This window comes from Centroberyx gerrardi, chromosome 4, assembly GCF_048128805.1.
Source record: "Centroberyx gerrardi isolate f3 chromosome 4, fCenGer3.hap1.cur.20231027, whole genome shotgun sequence".
Classification (NCBI taxonomy): Eukaryota; Metazoa; Chordata; class Actinopteri; order Beryciformes; family Berycidae; genus Centroberyx; species Centroberyx gerrardi.
In genome coordinates this window covers 28018471-28039168 of record NC_136000.1, presented here as the reverse complement: position 1 = coordinate 28039168, position 20698 = coordinate 28018471, and the positions used below count along the sequence as shown (strand labels likewise).

General features: G+C 42.0%; 1 protein-coding gene across 4 annotated transcripts in view; it reads right to left on the bottom strand.

Moving 5' to 3' along the window:
* Positions 1–7: 7 nt before the first annotated feature.
* Positions 8–20698, bottom strand: part of far1 (fatty acyl CoA reductase 1) — a 28270-nt gene continuing 7579 nt past the window's right edge. The window contains exons 3-14 of one of the 4 annotated variants that reach the window (XR_013504342.1): positions 20341–20457; positions 19640–19815; positions 18648–18827; positions 15249–15426; positions 15015–15059; positions 14543–14670; positions 14306–14373; positions 11453–11624; positions 8043–8172; positions 6120–6247; positions 4531–5371; positions 8–844 (exon numbers count right to left, since the gene is read on the bottom strand). Coding sequence is in view for 3 of the 4 variants with exons in the window: in XM_078282950.1 (XP_078139076.1) it covers positions 5209–5371; positions 6120–6247; positions 8043–8172; positions 10586–10757; positions 14306–14373; positions 14543–14670; positions 15015–15059; positions 15249–15426; positions 18648–18827; positions 19640–19815; positions 20341–20457 (1485 nt within the window). In the remaining variant the exon portion in view is untranslated. Of the gene's footprint in view, positions 845–4274; positions 5372–6119; positions 6248–8042; positions 8173–10585; positions 10758–11452; positions 11625–14305; positions 14374–14542; positions 14671–15014; positions 15060–15248; positions 15427–18647; positions 18828–19639; positions 19816–20340; positions 20458–20698 lie in introns of those variants that run through there. The other 3 variants (XM_078282950.1, XM_078282949.1, XM_071914867.2) reach the window with 3 other exon arrangements.

The window sequence follows — 20698 nt, the reverse complement described above, 5'->3', positions numbered from 1 at the left end:
TCCTGTTTATATTCTATTTTTCCTTTGCTGTATCATGTTACTATTTGCTGCTGCAACAACCCAATTTCCCCATGGGGATTTCAATCAATAGCCTACAAGTAGTTTCGGGTGATGACAATTTTCAAAAATTCAAGTTGATGACCATTGTCCTAGACTGCAGTGTGTAAAATAAAACCCCTCTAATGTGCAACAATACCCAGACAGGATCTCCAGGGTCAGGTTGCTCTGCAACAAGGGTCAACTGAGGGCAACAGATCAGAGAAAACAGTATTTATGTACTGGTAACAGTTGTGATGTTACCAGTATCCACATGTGGGTTTGCACAGTAACGGGCATTGACTAAAGCCACAATGACATCTTACCTGGGGGCTTTTATGCAATATCAACATACATTTTTATGCCGAAACCTCAATCCAGCAGTCTATTAGACATTGCTCAGCTCCAAATGTGAAATGCCATAGCTATGCAGGAGCTGACATCGCCCCCATGGCAGGACACTCATAATCCTCCAGGAGCGTTAATAGAAACGCTGCCCTTCCAGTCTTTTCTAGAAAATGAAAATGGAGCCACACAAAAAAGAGGGCAGCCCAATCCTTCCATTCACAGAGTGGGGCGTAATCCTGAATGGCAGCGTTAAATCTTAATGGAGCTGTTCAATAGCCTCCACTTTAATCTCGCTCCCTGACGCGGTGTGTAAAGTGGAGGGCGCGGATCTGTTATGCGCCACGGGAAACAGGTCAGCTGGATAGATAGACGAGCTAATGGTTAATTCGCTTGGCTGTCAATCACAAAGCCGGCTCCTGGTGTCCGTCGTCCCGAGGTGGTAATGATCGTTCTGCTGTAACTACAGTATGGAGAGGAAGAGAAAACAAGCGTCCCAATCAGAAAGAGGATTTAACATTGTTTATTCCTTCTTTTTGGTTTACAAACAAAAGGCACCCATTGATTTATTGTTTTGGAGTTATACATTGACAATGACTGTGGCGAGAACTCCTTTCCCTCCCTTTGGAAACTGAAGACAGACAGCGGCCTGGACTTATCACGCTCCCCACGAGTAGGAGTGACGATAGAGAGTGACCGAGCAAGGGACCACAGGTACAAAACATCTAAACCAACACTACAGATATAGGAACACCGCACCCACTTAACCATTTCAACATCAAAACAACTTTAGAAGAGTCTAAAAATCTGCCCTCGTCCTGTTGGTCAGTGTTCCTTATGATCTGTGCAGTTTCCCCAGTCTTTGAGCCACGATACTTTTGGGAAACAAGAAGCCTAGAAAGGCAACGCTCAGATCAGCACTCCTACTCCGAGGCGGCCGGTGAACGCACAGGCCGATCGAAACAGAAACACCCAGGAGGTCACGGTAGTAAACAGCAGATTGGTAACATGTCTACTTCATGGAAACAACAGTGCATAAACACAAGTCAAAAAAAATACATCATGTTTGAGCAGGCAAAACAGACAGTTAGAAGAAACTGTTAAATAACCGTAAGAACTGCGTATTAATCTCATTTAGGCCTATAAAAGCCTCGGGGAAGAGAAAGAAAAAAAAACCCAAAACAGTTCAAGTGCCAAATCCAAATGAGAGTTCCATGAGCCACGATCCGCGACTTTTAAAACTGACACATTTTCCTGAATGAATTATTCAAATAATGGACTGTTGTGGCCTGCGGGGACTCAAATTAGGATTTGCTCTCAAAGTGGAGTTAATGCTGATGTTAATAGGTGTGCAATGCCCTGTTTGATTAGCAAACCATTGGTATGACCCAGCAGTCTGAATCCCTGACATCAAAACTGAGAGGCAAGCTTCAAGAAAACCCTGAATTTGCCACTCCATTGTTTGTCTTCCACAACTCTATACAAGAGGATGTAGATATTCTCCACGACCACAGTCATACAACGTGATCGCGAAAACTGACCAAGTGCTACTCCCTCGAACCATCACATGGCAAATGGAGTTAAAACAGTGAGAAGTTAAAGCAAGGGTCCCTCTTGACACACGGTTCTCCGAACGAACGGTGATAAAAAAGGGGGACAAAACTTGCTGATCGATATTGAAAATACGGGCGACTGCGGTATTCTCTTGATTCGGGAACCGGAGGAAGCTTTCGGCTGTGCAAAGAAGTCAGGCTGTGTTGTTCTATTACATTCAGAGAGGAAAAAAAAAAAAGGTACATGTACATATACAGTCGACTGACGAGCGACTGACGAGCGACTTAACAGTTAAATTCAGTTTTGAATATATTGCAGTTAACGTTAACATCCTTTTTTGTTAATTATTTACAGCAGCTGAAGTTGGTTCAGTAATATCTGTGTCCTCAAGCTTTTCTTCAGTAAATAAACAGCCACGCAATATCATTAGCATAAAAATACATTTTTCTGTTTTGTTATCGCAATATCATGAAGTCTACCTAAATAGAGTTGTACACAAAATGATTAGAAAACATAGATCTGATTGCTCTCTTTTCACATTGTTATAATATTGACAAAGTTCAGGCACAATTCACACTTGCACACGTCTTTTCCAAAAGGGCGTTCTCTTTTTCCTAATGACACGTTCCTATTCAAAATGACTCATGCCGTCAGAGTGCCGAGGCCAAAACACAGTTCCTTAATCACTCTGAGACATCCACAGAACATCATGTAGGTGTTTAAGCTGCTATGGCCTAATTCACTCCAAATGCAAGTACAACCAAGAGATAAGCAACGCGGTCACACCCAACTCCTTCAGACGTTATGTACAACACTAGAGAAATGGGGGGGAGGTAAGAAACGGAAAAGACAAATGTGACAAAGTGCACACGACTACCCAGGTAAACCATGGGTATCTAAGACCACCTTGGAGTTAAATTGAAGACAGAATCCGTAATATGGCATCACTGGTCAACTCCTATGCAAGCCCAGAAAGAAGCATGATGCGAGAGAACGCACTTTCAGCTTATGTTGCCAGTTCAGTAACGAGCCTCAATTTCTTGTCTCAGGAGGCGATTATCCTACTTGTCGAGACAGGATGGTGAAGGCATCACAACGGTACAGGTAAGTAACTGCAGGTTTATAAAATATGAACACAACACGACAACAGGAAAACCTGTGCACAGACCAACTAATAACATGATAGACCAACTAGCACGACCTGTATGAAAGCTACTTTAACACACACGCAGATGACAATGACCACAATAAAGTAACAGACACCTTTCACGAAGATGGTGCGCTACGGTTGGAGCTACTTGCAAAGTAGTTCACTAAAACAAAATCCACAATATGAATGACAAAATCATCACCTACATTGTATATCCATTCTTAGGCATGACTCATTCAAGATATCGAGCAACACCGGGTGCGTTTAATTTAGCCTGTCACGCAGATTAGAGACAAAGGAGCCAAACTCGAAGCGCAAATTCTCCCTGCAACGTGAGCTAAATCAAGCACACCTTCTTCTTCTACTTCAATCTAAATGTGCCTCTCGCAAGTCTGACAGTATTCCCCCTCTCATCTACACCTGTCTCATCCTGTTCTGAGCTACGAGTCGGTTAGCTAAGAGGTATTTTGGCAAAAATACTTTAAAGATGTCTGTCAGAAATGGCTTTCGTACAAGAGAAAAGAGGAAAATAAATCTGTAGAAGCTTAATTTGCAAGACTTGCTGATGCAAGAATAATTAGCTTTTTTTAGGCACTGGATAAAAAAAAAAAAAAAAAGCCATCACATTACAATCTACCTTGTGCTTGGTCGTAATTAGGGAACCAGCCACCGCAGTCTGCTTCAAACGTACAGAATTGCATTGCCTGTTGGGCGTCTGTCTTTGCCCTGACTAAAGCAGGAAAAATGTAAACGATTCACCAAAGCGGGCCGATGGCCACCCTTGGCGAGGGCTGGGTCAGTCGAGCAGAGTGATGCTTCAGTAAGCTAGCCTCCAAACCCCTGCAATGTCAACTTTCTTTGCGGTTGTCTGCAACCAAGCTGTCAAGTGCAACTATAACAAATCTTGGTTGAAATGGCTTTGGTCTTGGGGATGGGTTGAAGGGGCAAGGTAGTGTTAAAACAATGTTCCTTAGGCCAGCCTGTCCCTGAACAAGCCTTTGATGAAGATGTTTTGAGTGAGAGTGCTTTAGAATCATCCTTCAGCTGCTTCCGACTATCTGTGCAAAACTGATTGCGTCACGCCCAAAAGAGCTGAATCTAACTGATGCTTTGCCTATCGAGACGCTGCTGCCAGATGAAGACCTCTGACCAGACACGGAGAAAAAGACCGTTTTCTGGCCGACGACGGCGATACATTTTTTCGACAATGGGTTTTAAAAGGGTTTCCATGGGCCCCGGTATCACGAAACTGATTCAGCACACAATTAAACACAAACTTAAAATTCAAAAGGGGAAAAATAAACAAAGAAAAACATCAAAAATTGGAGTTACAAAGTTTTCAGGTGACAGCAGTGAAATGCAGCCTTTCTTTCTCTATGAAGAAAACTCACAGCGGTTAGAAAGGCCATACCACATGAAAATATTACATACAAGAAAAGACCTACAAGGACGGTTGTGTCGCAGAGCCTGGTCTGACTCCAAACCAGCTCAGGATTTTTGCAGCAGAGCATCATCCAATGCATAGCTTCTTTTTGCAGGCAGGCAGCCAGGCAGGAAAGCAGCCAGATGAGATGGAGCAGGGCTAGGTGCTCTGGAGCTTTGGGGGGGGGGGGGGGGGGGGGGGGGTCTGCAGGAGTGAAGCTGGTACTAGATAGGGGTGTTTGGACTGGAGTGAGTGGGAAATGAAAGGAATGCGGGCGTGGAGTACTAGCTGGGAGCCGACTAGTCCAAGCGGTGCTAGTCTGTGGTGTTGAGGCTGGGGCTTCAGGCCGAGGGGTGGTTAGATCCGAAATAAGTCTGTGTGCTATGGTAATTTAGGAAATGCTGGGGATCGGGTTAGCGAGATCCGAGATATGCAACAGTTCGGCTGCTGTGGACTTCAGGCTAGTCCGACAGTCCAAGTGCCAGTCTGTGTTCATGGTGAGTAGCCGGTTTTCATGGTGAGTAGCCGGTTTTAATGTATCCATTTAAGCCTCGAGTGTCGGGGTAAACATGGGGCTAGAGATAGGTGGCAAGGTAGACCGTTATTAAGGGGCTGCTTGCTCAGGCACCTCGTCGTCCACAGCCTTAAGAGTCCTTTCATTTCTTCGTCCCTCCGCCTGGCCGCCCCTCGCGTCTCCGGCTCAGTATCGCATGGTGGAGGATGCTCTGAAGTAGGAGAGGAACTTGAAGCACAGGTTGACCACAAAGTACCAGATGTTTCGGGCCATCTGGGACCGGGCGATGAAGACACGCCAGATGAGCACCACCAGGACGGTGTTGAAGGTGTAGCGGATGTTCCTCAGCCTGGAAAAAACAGACAGACATGAGAAAAATGATGGACTTCAAAAGAATGACTCAAACCTTTAACTAGGTTTGCCAGGGTAAAGATGAAGAATGGGAAGAAAACAACAAGCTATCAGTCTATTCTATATCTATATATATATATCTATATATATATATATATATATATATATATATATATATATATATATATATATATATATAGATATATATATATATATCTATATATATCTATATCTCTATATATATCTATATCTCTATATATATCTATATCTCTATATCTATATCTATATCTATATATATATATATATATATATATATATATACACACCATGTGCCAAGTCTAAATCTTTTTAATATTGATGTTGGATTTATTTCCTTGACAATCGGTGGCTGTGTAGTGCATATGTTTCTGTGTAGTGACCATGTACATTACTGCTACTGTAATTGTACTATCCACTAGGAATGATAATCTGACAAGTACAGTTTGGCAGGAAAAAAACATTTACACCAATATCCCTGAGGTCACACGCAAAACATATCAGTGGTTAATGGAAGGATTGACCTAGTACTTATGTATGGATCCAGAGGATATTTAAGTGCTAATCCAGAGATTTATCTAAAATGATCTACATTAAAACAAAAGCTGCCTGCTCTCGATACAGAATCCTTCTGTGAAAGCTCATCGCCTGTCTACTGATGTGTTCTCATGCATTTGCAGCGAGGCTGTGTGGGTGGCAAAGCGTCTTACTTCTTGAGGTGTTTGCGTGCAGCAGGCAGGCCTGAAAGCTCTTCATTGAGGACGTACTTTTTGGTGCCCATACAATAATTCTCCATGTACTCTGCCCAGTGCAGCTGACGCACATCGAAATTAAACACCTACAGAAACAAACACACCACAGCATATATTGTCAGTGTCCTTCAGAAACTCAACGTCAACTTTTCAGTGCTTCAGAAAATTTGTGGTCATTCATTTTTGAGACTTTACAGAGCAGTGTCATGAAACATTGCATTTACATTAAACATTACATTCAAAAATATAGCTACAAGCAGCGATTGTAGGGGTCCAAGCACAATATGCCAACATGACTGAAGAAGAAAACAAACACTTATCTCATACTTAGCACTTATAGACTTGAATGAAGATTCTGCTGTAATGCCCGAGTATACAATGGAAGTGGATATGGCTCATTGACATACATGTATTTTATAACTTATAAAGTGTAAATGCTATTATTATGAGTGTGAACACAGTTGATAAACATGCCAAAGTGCAATGGAGATTATAAACATTGCTCGAGTTAAAAATACAATGGAAGTGAATGAGGCTAATTTACATCTATGAACTATGAAAGCTTTCATTATGAAATATACAGTTGATCAGTGTGCCATAATGAGTATTTACAAAGTTGAATGGTTTCTACTGTTTTCAGTGGCTGCGTTATAAATACAATGGAAGTTATGAGAGATTTGGTTAGTATGTTCCAAGTAAAGTATGTTCCAAATAGGATTACTGAGGTGCTAAGTAAGTTTCGTAGCAATCATCCAATCACAAGCCAAGATATAAGCTAAAATGTCATAGGCCACACCCACTGGAAGTAATTTTAACCAAATTTTGGATTTCAATTATTTGTCCACTATTTTTCTGCTTAGCCAAGTATTCTGCACTACAGAAATGGGCATATTGGACTTTTGTTCCCAAAGTGCCGTCTGGAAGGCAGCTGCCTCCTCCAAGGCTGCCTTGTCATAAAATGACAAGATTTGTAACTACCTGTCAAAAAAACCCAAAGCATAGCTATAATTCAGAAGTGTAACTCCTTCACCAAGTGTGAAGAATAAGACTCAATCATTGGTTGAGTAAATGAGCAAGGTGCAGTTCCACATGGCTTGAAGAGCGGGGTGGGGCCACTGCTGGCAGCCACGGAGGCCGTTGCCTTTTAGCCTGCTCTAAGGGAATAAACGTCTCTTGTGCCCAAAATGGCCTGTAACTCTTTAAGTAGCAGAGAGGCACACGACAAATTACTTAAGATATTTATAAATTATGTTCACATGAAAAACTTCACAGTTTTGTCTCAATCACATATATAAAAATGTAGGAAACCAACACAAAGATACAGTTGGATGATGATCAACATTGGATGAGATTGTCATTTTGTCATCAGATTTGGTTACATCAGGAGAACAATGGCAAAATATTAGTACGTCATTACAAGAATAGTGTCTTGTGTGCAAAGGACATAAAGGGAAAAGCTTTCACTTTTAGTACCCCAACAGGCCTTCCAGAAATCTGGATTCCTCCACACACAAATATTATCCAGAACAACGTCCCCATTCACTACAAGCCAAGTCACCAATGAACGAATGAATCGCTCTATTGTACCCAGCCTACATTCGGACATACAGCATTAAGTCAATGGTAAAACTGCATCTGCCATCTCAATAGTGTGTAAATGTCTGTTCCTCTCTTGCCCATGTCCACCCCCCACCACACACATACACAACAAAGTATGAAATGACGCAGAGTACGAGGACATGCACCAAGACAGAGGAAAAACAAAGAAGGCAGAAAGGGAGTTAAGGGTTAGAAAACTTAATAACGACAAACAGTTGAGCTTATGATTGCCATCTTGGATTCGGGTCTTCTAATGAGCTGAAACACATGAATGCTTCCTACCCTCTTGTCCTCGGGGCTCATCTGGGCCATGAGCATGGCTACGGTGTCGGTGTTCCACACCCAGGAGTGACTGGTGAAATACTCCAGCACCATCACGGCTTTGTGGAGGCGAGTGATTGTCTTCATCATCCTGGGGTAGGCAAAGGGAGGTGGCGAGGAGGAGAAGCCGTGAGGTAAGCGACGGCGAGAGAGGGGGACGAGAAAAGGAGAGAAGTGGAATGGAAAAAAGGAGAAGAGGTTATGTAAATGGGTATGGTGGGGTAGGCAAATGAGAAGGTGGTTGACAAGAGGAGACAGAGAGTGAGGCAGAAAGTGGAGGAGTGCATATCGCAAGGTGCGTGAATTGAGAGGTGGGATGGAGAGAGGAGGAGCGGGTGTAGGTAGGGGCAGATAGGTGAGGAATGGAGAGTGTAAAGGGGGTGGTGGATGAAGAAGAGTAGAGAGGAGTGATGGATGAGGAGCGGGACACGGTACCACAGAGAGTAGGGGCACAGGTTAGTAAAACATCAAGGAAATCCTCACAACAAAGAGGCAATGTAGAGGCACTTTGTAGCAAGGGTTACCACTAATATCTTATATAGTCTGATGGGTTCTTTACAATCTCATTTAGTTTACCAATTTAGTATTTTACAGTGTACAAGTACCCTCTTCACAAGGAATGTGCGTATACCTGTCATTGCTTCAAGAACATTCATAGTGTTTTTCAAGTTATATCCCATGAAATCCAATTCTCACACCCGCACAAGAAAACTTCAACAAAAGCCTTTTTTTATTTAAATAGAAGATTTGGCTTGGCATCAATTAATTACCAAATTTCCAACAGGATTCCTTGGTAGATTCCTTCAATAATGAATGTAATATGTGCAGATGGTAACTTGGGATTTGAGCCATAAATGGTCAGGGCCGTCATTCCGCCCCTCTGGACAATGACAGATACGCATCAGCTGAGGGCCAACTGGATTTAATCTGTGTGCAGGCCAGGAGGACAGACAAAGCACTGTCGAATGGATACGACCAGTGTGAAACCAGGAACCAAATTTAGGTCAACTTGATTCATTACATTAACCAAAATACGGTTTTAAGCTATTTTAATCAATATTGAACACAAAATGGATGACAGCTGCTTCACAGCCAAAGTAGTCCCAGGTACAGAAATATGATAATTTCCTGTGTTGGTAAAGTTGTCCTCCTGTTACACAAGTGAATCCAGTTAATAAAAAAAGTTAATATACTTGCAAAGATTTCTGCGTTAGTTCAAATCTAGGCAATTATAATTTAATACCACTTAAGGTACTGTGCTGATTAGGTTCAGAGTTGATATTGATGTAAAAAACTAAAGACATGATGTAGTATAGTGAGGATTTTAAGAGGGTCTCTGAGCTTTGATATTGTGCAACTTTGACTGATTCAATTAATAATTTCAAACTGGTTAAATAGTCACCAACTCCAATTACTGAAAATTTCATTGCTAGAGAGCCTGGAGTGCATGATTGCGACCAATTCAATTTGCAATTAATAAACTAGGCCAGAATCCAAAACAGGCCTACCATTATGATCTTTTGGATGAAATGTTGGCATTTCAACCATTGACACTACAAGAGGCAGATTGTGATGACTCAGATTCCCTCTGTGAAAGCCAGTGATTCAGAGGAGGTGACAAGCATGCATGGTTGATCAGCACAGAGACTGAAATAATCGTTACTTACAGTAGGTGACAAACCCAATTAGGATCAAATCACACCTCTAGAATGTAAGAGTTGGCTACTAAGCCAAATTAATTTCAGACACCAAAATACTGTGTGAAATTTAGCCTGTGAAAATTCTGTATGGCGAAGCATTGCTTTGGATTACAGAACATTTATAGTGTCTGAAATACTTCTGGTTTGTAGTAACATTGTGCAGAAACAAAACTGTTTTGACACTTTACATGCAAATGGTTGTATTCAGTGGGACATAAAACTTAAATGATTTGGATCCAATTAAGAGGCATTTCTCAACAGCAACTAATTGTCTCCTACTGAACACAACTTTCTGAGTTGGCCAAATACCACAAGTCCCATGGTGCCGCTGGATTTTCCATGATTGGTGTGAGGAGTGGAGGATGACAGTAATGGATGTCATGTTCACAGCATGGCTTATTTACAAAAAAAAAAAAAAAGGCAAGTGGAGCTGTCCTCTTGGAATAAAAAGTATTCCATCTTCTCAAATTCAAAATGGTTCAAAAAAAGCTCAATGCAGTACCACTTAAAAAATGGATTGGGCGTTCCCCAAAAAATGGAACAAAGCTCAAAACATGCTTTGACAGAAACCGACACTTGCTGTCATGACTCGTCTGTCTTTATTAACCAAGTCCAGCCGATGCCATGAAGTCAAGTAAAGACACTGCAAACTTCCCAGTCCCCACCATGACACACAACCAGTCAGAAAAAAAAAAAAAATAACACCCCTTGAAGAGGACAGTAGGGTAAAATGGGTTTGCGGGAACATGTGGAAAAGGTTTGGGGCTGACTGGCAGGGAAGAGTGGGGGCAGTTGCAATCTTACCGGGGCTTGCGGCCCGTCAGCCTGAGATAGCCGTCATAGAGCAGGGCTAGCAGCGTGTGGCTGACAGTTGTCCAGTAGTGATTAGTAAAGGGGTTGGAGCACATTCTGAAATTGGGCCTTCTGAAGGCCTGGTCTAAGGGGTTGGTCTTGAAGGACATGTTTATATGGTGCTCTGTAGGAGAGAAACACAGATATCACAGGACAAGGAGGACACAGAAGAGAGGACGAGATGAAGAAGGAAGCGCTTTTTCCTTCTTTTAAGTTAATAGGCAAGATGCAGGCCCAGTAACGACATGACTGCTGCTAGCCTGCCGTTAGCACCAAAAGTTTAAACTGCAGATCTGAAATAATCTGGATGATGTCTAAGCAAAAGGAATTGCTGCTTCCCATTACCTTCTGACAGAGGAACAATAATGCTTAAATCCATCCTGTCCTCTCACCTCATTGTAGTGACAATTCAGGAGCTAGCAGAGATTTTTCACCGGGCCGACATCTGGGTTGGGTTCCCAAAAGCATCTTAACACCATGTCCATCTATGTCCAATTGTCAACTGAACTGAGATGACCCTGGTGCTGACATTTTGGAAACCCAACCGTGAACACTGATATTGCAAGTAGCCAGGCTTAAGACTGTAGAACCCATCCGTAATCCCCTGTACGTCCAGAGGAACAGTTGGGTTATACATCCTTAAACTCCCAAATCATCTGCACAGAAGCGTCATATTATGGCACATTAACATCACAGCTACGACGTTAGGCTACTACACAGAGAAGAAGTGACAGAAGTGAAGCAGCAGAGGAGTGTACGGGGCGTTTGGCGTTAAACAGAAGAGGTGCGGCGTGTCCGAGTCGGCGATGACGGTGTTACCTGGGCTCTCGTCCCATCAGCCTGAGGTACAGATCATAGAGGAAGGCCGGAGCTTTGTGGCTCACGGCGATCCAGTACTGATTGATTAGATGATTGGTTGTGAGATTTACATTGGGCCGGCGGAAGGCCTGCTCAAGGGGGTTCCTCTTGAATGTGGATATTACATGGTACTCTAAGAAAAAAAAGGTTGTTCAACAGTTCATCAATAAGCAATTTAAGAATTCAATTAGATTTTGAGCTGTTCTATCCCTGACTCAAAAGAAAGGATTTTACCCAGTTCATGGCAAAACACAAATGTTCCATTCAGAAATATCAGGAAATTAACATTGCCTTACATTCTTTTGTTTTAATAAGCTTGATTTAAGCCTTGATTTATTACACCAAAACCAAATACCAAAATTATACATCGTATGAACTCAAAAAAGCAGGACTCTAAATTAACGATTAATTAACTGCTTCCCATTGCCTTCTCACAGAGGAACAATAATGTTTAAATCCATCCCCCACCCCCCCGAATTTGAAATTGGCTTTTCAATGATTTTCAGGACATTTTGGGGAGTAAACCATCTGCTGTGCCTGTGTCATATGGGCGTGGCCAGCAGTGACCTAGGTTATGGCTATCAAGGTGAGGCTAGCAGCCACAGAACAGGCAAGTTATAGCAACAACAACAATGGAGAAGAGCAGTAAGAGAACGTACAGTCAAGGAACGTTGGTATTTTTATTGCGGATTGGCTGCGTTTGTGGTGGCTTTACAGGTGCCAGTTACCTCAGCCTCAGGCTAAATGCTGTTTCAAAGTAGACATCTCATCAGTATGAGTGACAAGTGTTGGGGCAGGAATTTGACCGACTCAACGTCGTTGTTGTTTGCTCACAGATTAGCAGCGGATTACGGCTGGCGAGCAACTAGCGACTTTTCAGGGCGTTTATAAAACTCCCATAGAGTAAGTTGTGTTGAACGAAGTTGACTGAAGGGAGGGTTGGTTACCTTGTAACCTTGGTTCTCTGAAAGAAACCGAGTGAGACACAACTCTGGAGGGCCCCTAAAAGCCGGCTCATCTTGAAGAGCTGCATCATTGTGAAGGAAAGGAGGTGAGCACAGGGTCTTTTATCCTTGGGGGAGGGGGGGCTCCACCGGTGCCGGCCAATCATTTCTGCCTAACAGGCGTGTATAAGGACTTCAAGCCAATTGCATCAGAGATGCTATTCCCATTGCGTGAGTTGGGTCACTCAGTTTCCTTCAGAGAACCAAGGTTACAAGGTAACCGGACATTTTTCATTGCTGGCATTCTAGTCACACCAAAACAATTATTTGTGGCTGCTCCAGTGCTCCCAAATTTAATTTTCAGGTCATACAGTTCAAATTTAGGTTATGTTTGTGACCAAAATGAATGTGCTTTAGAGGGCTGCGGTTTACTCCATAATATAAACTTTGAAAAGAAAGCTAGTTATATCTTGGTCTCAGCAGTAACTGTAAAATAGTGTACATATACTATATTGAAACAATAATTTGACATTTATATGTCAAGTGTTCAGCTGAAATGAGTTCTATAATATTGCCTGTCACTATGGAAAGCAACAATCCATCTCTAGGCCACTAAGCAAACACAGTACTTTGATGTTTTCCAAGACATTCATGTATTCCAGCCCTGTTATAAAAGGCTCCTTTAAAGTCTGGTGCAACATTCACCTTTACAAGACTCTTAAACTCTGATAGACTCTTTTCCAGTATTATATATTACTTCAGAGAGAGAGGAAGACTGATGACCAAAAACAAAATGGCATAAGAAATCCAGGTCCAGGCACTCAAGGAGGTTTGAAAAATGTAAAAGGCCTTTAATTCAATGGGCTAGAATCATTAAAAATACACCAACGCGTCTTCGCTTGCGCCTTCTTCAGGGTGTGAATTATATATTACTTGTTTGTAAGTTTGAAAATGAACAATATTAAGTGATCATTTCAAATCTATGTGTAAATATTATTAAAAAGGACAAGAGATTTCCGGTAAGTGTATTTGTTGAATGTGTCAGAGCAGGGAGGGGCAATCATGTGCCACGGAAGGCTGAGAGTCTGCAGGTTTTCAATCCAACCAAACAGTACACCAGAAAATTTCACTGATTAGTTTCTCCTCTCTGATTGAAGGTGTGGAAACCTACAGGCTCTCTGCCCTCCATGGCACATGCTTGCCCATCCCCGTGTTAGAGGAAGACCTTTGGTGCTAGCGTTTTCTGGATGCACTGTAGAGAGGACAATTTGGGAGCGGCGACTGACACTGTGTGCAGCAGAACCAAATCCAGGACATGAAACCTCATACCCATGAATAACTCACTTCTCCTTTCTGAAATTCTAAGTATTCTTTTTCCCTTATTTCTTTATCCAACAAGAACTGCTGAACCTGACTTTTCAAGACAAAAAACACCCTAAAACACAATTATCAGGTTATTTCTATTGAAGACATTTCAATCAATATTTGTTAACAAAGTGTTCCTAATGCTCCAAAGGAGAAAACCTAGACTGATGCTGATCAACTCCAATACTTTTTTTTTACATCAGATTATAGCCGTGGCACTGGTACTTCTTACTTTGGAAGTCAATCCACTAAAAAGACTGTCTAAGACAAATGTGTGAATTCTGTTTTAGGGTGGGATTCCCAGTAATGAATAGCGACAAACCAGGATCTACAAGGGACAGGTGAACAAAAGCTCAGGCTTGGGTGTGGTAGGCCAAACCTGCCAACATCGGGCTCCGATGACAACCATGGTATGTCATTAGTTGATATGTTTAAACATTTGAGCTTCCATTGTTAGGAGCTTTTACAGAGGCTATGTTTAGGTAAGATAAGAAGTAGATCATACCGACTTCACCCCAGTGAAACGGGTTGATTCCACCAGTCGTGCAGTTGTACACCAGGATGTTTTTAGGCCTGTTGAAAGAAGCAGTATTCCAGAGTAAATCCACTGAAATGTACTCAAAGTAAATCAACAATTCAATAGAATTTCAAATTAACTCTCATAAAAACAACCCTCTGATGGATGTTGACTCTGATAACAATGTGAATCTGATAACACTAAAATGTTAGGTGTGTCTCCAACCTGTTGAGCCTCTGTGATCCAGAGTACCAAGCGGCTGCCAGTATGGTGTTGATGACCACGTCCACAGGCACCAGGTCGGCCACAGCGTTGTTGGATGCCCTCATCGTACGCAGGATCCCCTTACCAGCCTAGAGAGGGCAGAGGAACCACCATTCATTCATCACAAGATGACCAATATGTTTTCATTAGACTGGGTCCTAAGACCACACTTCCATTTCTCAACTTTAGGTACTGGGCCAAAAAAAAAAAAGCTGTAATACGCAACTCTCCACTGGAGCCCCACTTTGCAATTTTATAAGTTAGGTGCATTTTTACATAAAAATCTTGCCTAGTGCCATTTTAACAGAAGTGCTTTCATTTATTTAATTCAAACAAGGAGTCAGTCAGCAGTTAAACTATAAAATATGACAACTAGTGATAACAGACAGCCTTTAATTACATAAATCAAAAGGCTATTTTCCGGAATACTTACTGCAATGAATATTCCACTAGGTCCATTGAAGTTATCAATCCAGCCCTGAAGGAAGAGTCAGAGTAAAGTAGAGTCAGAGTAAAGTAAAGTAGCATGAGTTTAAACACCTTGAGGGGACATGGAACATTTTGTACCAAACAGATGTTGTCCTCTGGAAACTGCTCCCTGCCCTTAAGGTGAAAAACAAAAATTCACGCACAAGCAAAATAACACTAAAGGCCATTAACCACTCACTGGGAAGGGCTCTTTCCAGCTGGCTCCGACTATGGATGGTCTGACAATGGCTACGTTGAGGTTTCCAGCCTCCTGCTGCACCAGATACTCGGCCAAGGCCTTGGTGTAGGTGTAGGTGTTTGGATGCTCCCCAATCAGCTTGGGAGTCAGCACAGACACCAGCTTCTCATCCATCCATCTGGGAAAACAAAGATGGGATTTATTTTATGTCACCAAACCACCTACAGCACTAATCCGGCACAGTGAAAAAAACAAAATGTGTCTTCAATAGGGCTGGGTTTAAAAAAATCGATTTTCCGATTCAAATCGATCTTCATTTGAATGATCCGATATCGATTCATAAAATCCCGAGATCGATCTTTTAATATATTCCCAATATATGCCTGTAGAGTCTGTAGAGTTGCACAACTTGCTAGCGCCGGCTGCCGGCTATTTAGCCATCTACTCACATCTGTCTGGCCGGCTGCTTTTATAACTGAATGTCACTAAATGTTCACACTACCAGAATTTGGTAGCTACAACAGAATTTTTGAATGAGAGTGACTGCGCATGTCTGGTAGCCTACATACTGGAGCAGACTGAAGTCAAATAACTAGACTCAGACTGTCTGTAAGGGTATCAGGAGTCACTCCACTCCTCCGATCTCACGATGGCTGGAAATAATGTCTGTAACCATAGTAACGTTTACTTCAGTTATGGCGGCTACCGTCGCCTGTATTTTAAGTTTATTTGACACCAGTAACACCAGTAACCAGAGGAGTCAGTTTATCCATAAGATCTTAATAAACCGCCATTGACAGCGGCGTCATATTCTCTTTTTCTATCGCAGGAACTTCATACTTTTAACAGCAACATTTGGGCTGAAGGCCGCAGAACTGGAACAACCGCAATGTTGAGGAAACAGACTGGATCGAAAAATTGAGAATATCTCACAATACTTACCTCCGTCTCTTTCAAATTAAGGATGATAATGTTACATAACATAACGAGTGTTGAGCCTTAACGTCACGTAACAACCAGCTGTCCAGTCCCGTTCTGGTTCACACTATTCGGACTAACCGAATCCGCTCTCAAATTCAGTATCAGTACCTGAATTTTTCAGGTAGTGAGTTTGGTTATAGAATGCGGTTGTCACTCTCCTTAATAACTGAACTGTGCGTGAAATTGCAAGGGGAGTTGTGCGTTTTTTTAGAGGTTTCAAAATAATAGCGATCTCTGCCGAGCCTCTGCGCAACGCGCAGCGAACGGTTGCCATGGTAACGACGGACTCAACTGAAGCGTTACAGCTGAAACTACTGTATAACGCTAAATACAAGGCCTTAGCTGAGGAGATCATTGTAGGGGCTTCATTACCATGACCATGTAAAATCATTATTTAAACTGATTTATATTTCCATCATTATTGGATCTCAGTTCTGTGAGTGCAGTAGTACTCAGGAGAGAGATCCAGTCTTGCTCTGAGAAGACTATAATATGCACTTTGGTATTATATTTATTACTATTTGTAATAATATTTTTGTTTTAGACTACTTATTTCTTCTGCACTGACTGAAGAAAGTACATTAAACATTCACAATTAAAAAACATAATCAGTTTATTTTTCAATTGAGCATTGATCCTGTAATAAAAATGTTTATGTTATTTTAAGTCATGCTTTCATAAACATATTTAAGGTTTGTTTATTAATTCGGTAAAAATGCATCACCGGAAAAATGTATCTTGCCATCGCAAACATCCCTTAGCCGGCTACTTTTCCCATCTGGCTGGCTACTCAAAAATTTGGGGAACCCCCTGCTTGCACTATATTGTGTTGACTGCTGTAGTGTGTTGGTCATGTTAAATAAAAAGTACATTAATGTAACTGCTTTGGGGTCAATTCTTAATGTAAACATTAATATTTTTAATAATGCACCAGGTTAGAGGGTTCCTTGTACAATTTACAGCATTAGTTCTCTGAGAATCTTTCATATCCAAGCAAAATTGATATTGTAACTGAAATATCCCTAACCGAATCGATATTGAATCGAATCGGAAAACGAATCGGGACCTTGTGAATCGGAATCGAATCGATTCAGGAAATCAGTGGCGATACCCAGCCCTAGTCTTCAATCCAATGAAATAAATGTAAACAAAGCCAGAAGTCAAAGTGGTGCCATGGTGGGTGCTATACTCTCACTGGGCCCTTTTAAAGATGTACCAACAAATCCAAAGTCGAAACTGTGGCTTCTGACTGTCAGAAATAGAATGAAATAATCTTGTCCAAACATTACAACTTGTTTAACAGGACCTTAGTGTCAATACAATAAATGTTCATGCATGTTGAGTGTATGTGTTATGTCTGTGTATCAAAGTTTATATTGTGTTTATGTGTGCGATTTGTGTGCCACTTGACTTGATTTAGAAAGAATGTGAAATGGCACAGGCTTAAAAACCTAAATCAACTATCAGCTGTGGTTTATTTTGAAATATTAGGTTTATGATTACACACAGTGTGGACTGCCCCAACAAAACAATAGAAGTTTGAGTTTGAATAAAACAACTAAGCCTTTGGCAAACATTAGGCACACTGCACCACCCTGAAAATAAAATTGATGTTGTACAACTGAAGCAAGAGCAAGGCTTAATGCAAAGGCTAGCAATACCAGCAATAGTCAGACAGGTTATACATTACCAGATGGAAACTTGTGCCTGGAGCTGTGACTCAGGAAACGAGACGTCATGTTTCAGTGCATTATTTACTAGTTCCATTTAATTTCCCTCACCTCCACTGAACATCTAGACACCCAACGACTCTGCATTCAACTAGGCCTGTATCACAAGGAAAATCTGTACACTATCCATCGTCAAAGCCTGCATATTGCCCATCTGCACTGCACCATCATCCATCTTCCCTAAAAGGCTAGAATCTACTACACATAGAATCCCTCAGAATCATCTCTACTAAGCTATATTCAATCCACAGGCTTCTAATGCTTTACTAATCTAGCTCAACAGCTGAGGCTGGCAGGCTCTCCAACATTACTGTCTGCTACTAAGCAGCCATTTACTGTACTGCCATGGCTCAGCTGGCAGGCCTAGCGTATTACTGACATTCATCTCCATAATCCCTAATGACTTCTTTTAGCGCACCTAGCAATCTGAAGGAATACAGAATCCTTTCAAAAACTGATTTTATTCTATTTTCAGCCAGCAGAAGGGGCAATGATAACCCCACAGCTGATTGTGAGACATAAAAAAGAAAAAAACACACATGCTCTAAAAGTCAAGGAAAACTCTGGTCCATCCCCACATTTACCTACGTAAACAAAGCTGTCAAAGTCAACCTTAATCACAATTCATTGAGCTACGCCAACCGCACTGCGCTCCCCCCTGCGTTAGAAACACTACGGACCAACTTACTCTACGGTATCGATGAGTTTCCGGTAATCCACAGGGGGAGGGTAGACGACTTCCTCAATGAGTTCCCGGTCACAGTTGGCGTACGCTGTGGAGACGTGAATGTAGACCTCCAGGTGCTTGATCTTGTGGGCCAGAGCCACCATCTTCTGGGCGGCCAAGACATTCAGCTGCATTGCATCTCTGGAGGGGGAAGGAGGGATGGAAGGTGGCATTTGACATATATTCAGTGTACGAAATAAACAATTTACCTGCCAGTAATAACTTTAACCGGCCAAAATAATACATATTTTTCATACAAATGTCACCCTACTGGTTTTCAGTGCTACTTTGCGAACAAAATCAGGCACTGTGTCCAAATTTATAATTTGCTCACTCACACATCATTTGCAGCAAAATTCAATTCAATATAACAACGTACCCCTATAGTACATTAATACAGACTAGACTGTCTTTCAATATGGATTGACTTTCTGACTCCCAAACACCATCTAACATCTCTAGACATTGAAAAATATTTCTTTTGTAACTGGATTTACAAAAACAACCAGCAAGTTAAATTACCACTACTTCCTCAAAGCAATGGTTTTAGTTAAGGAGAAAAAAAAAAATGTGTGCCCATTTTCTGCAGAGTAAGTGATTTATTGAGTGAGGTGCGTCTTTGTGTACTGCAAACAACTTTGGTCACAATCTGTCAACGGCGTCATGCTATGAAATGTCAAGTCTAGCATACACCCGTGACAATAACTAAGATGCAATGTTCACCTCCAAGACTTTCATTTATTTAACTGAAATGCAGCAGCAAACTTAGTAAACTGGGAAAAGTGACATCAGGGGAAAAACTGAAAAAAAAAAAATCTTAATCAGCATTTATGGACTTGAAGAAGCGTTTCAGCGTGCATGCTCAGCACATCCAATTTATTTCCTGGCCTGGCTGCTATAATTAAATGCATATACAATGACAAGAAAATTGTTGACAATGATGGACAACTTACTTGAGTGGTTCGTTAAAGCGGACGGTGGCGGCACAGTGGAAGACAATGTTGACATGTTCGGCCAGAATGTTCTGGTCCTCTTTACTCAGACCCAGTTCTGGCTGTGTGAGGTCGCTGCTCACCGCAATGATCTTCTCTGCAAAGCCTGGCTGGTCGTCTTGCAATTTTTCAAATAACTGGCAAAAAAAAAAAAAAAAAAAATTAAAGTCAGTTGGGTTAAATGGCACTGACGAAGACCCAATGAGGTCGAAACAATGTGAGAATTAATAAATTCATTATTAGGGAGCATTATTCCAGTGTGAGGATTCATGTCTTTGGGTCAGGAAAGGGTTGAAGTACACTTTTTCCTAGTGTTGCTGGAATCCATCCATTCCTTCTCTATTTTCTATGCTCGTTTATACTGCATTTTCTGTCCCCCTACTATCCATTCTTCCCCTCCTTCCATAGATCCTGCCTTGTCTTCCTGTAATTCACTCCCTTCTTACCCTCATCCTTTCCTCCTATCATCCATCCATCCCACCTCTCTACTTCCTTCCTCCCCCTCAATCACTCCTCCTGATCCTCCCCTAGAAATTTATGATGCACGCAGCGCCAACCAGCAGCCTCTTCACATCTGAGCGGCTACTCCTTTTCTTTCCCCCTCCCCACCTCTGCCTCTACCCCATCCGAGCTCCGTCCACACCTCTCCTTCCGCTCCTCACCTTGCTGTTGATCATGTCAGCGACGCGAGCCTGGGGGCTGTGGCCAGCTTTTGGCCTGACCATCACATAGACGGCTTTGACTCCTGGGCAGGACCTCAGCAGCTTCTCCATCAGCACCTGGGATACATGAGTGAAGATACTGATTTGGCTTGCAATGTCCCACACGTTCATCAAGAGTGCCAGAGGCTGAATGCTTTTGGATGATCAAAACTAAGGCAATGGGACTTAGCCTGTCCCGAACCAAAGAGCTTAACTTGGGGTCATTTGTAAAAAAAATGCCAAAGGGAACAATTTGACTTTGTACTTTCATTACAGCTGTTTTTTCAACTGACGCTAGGCTCGGCACATCACTTACGCC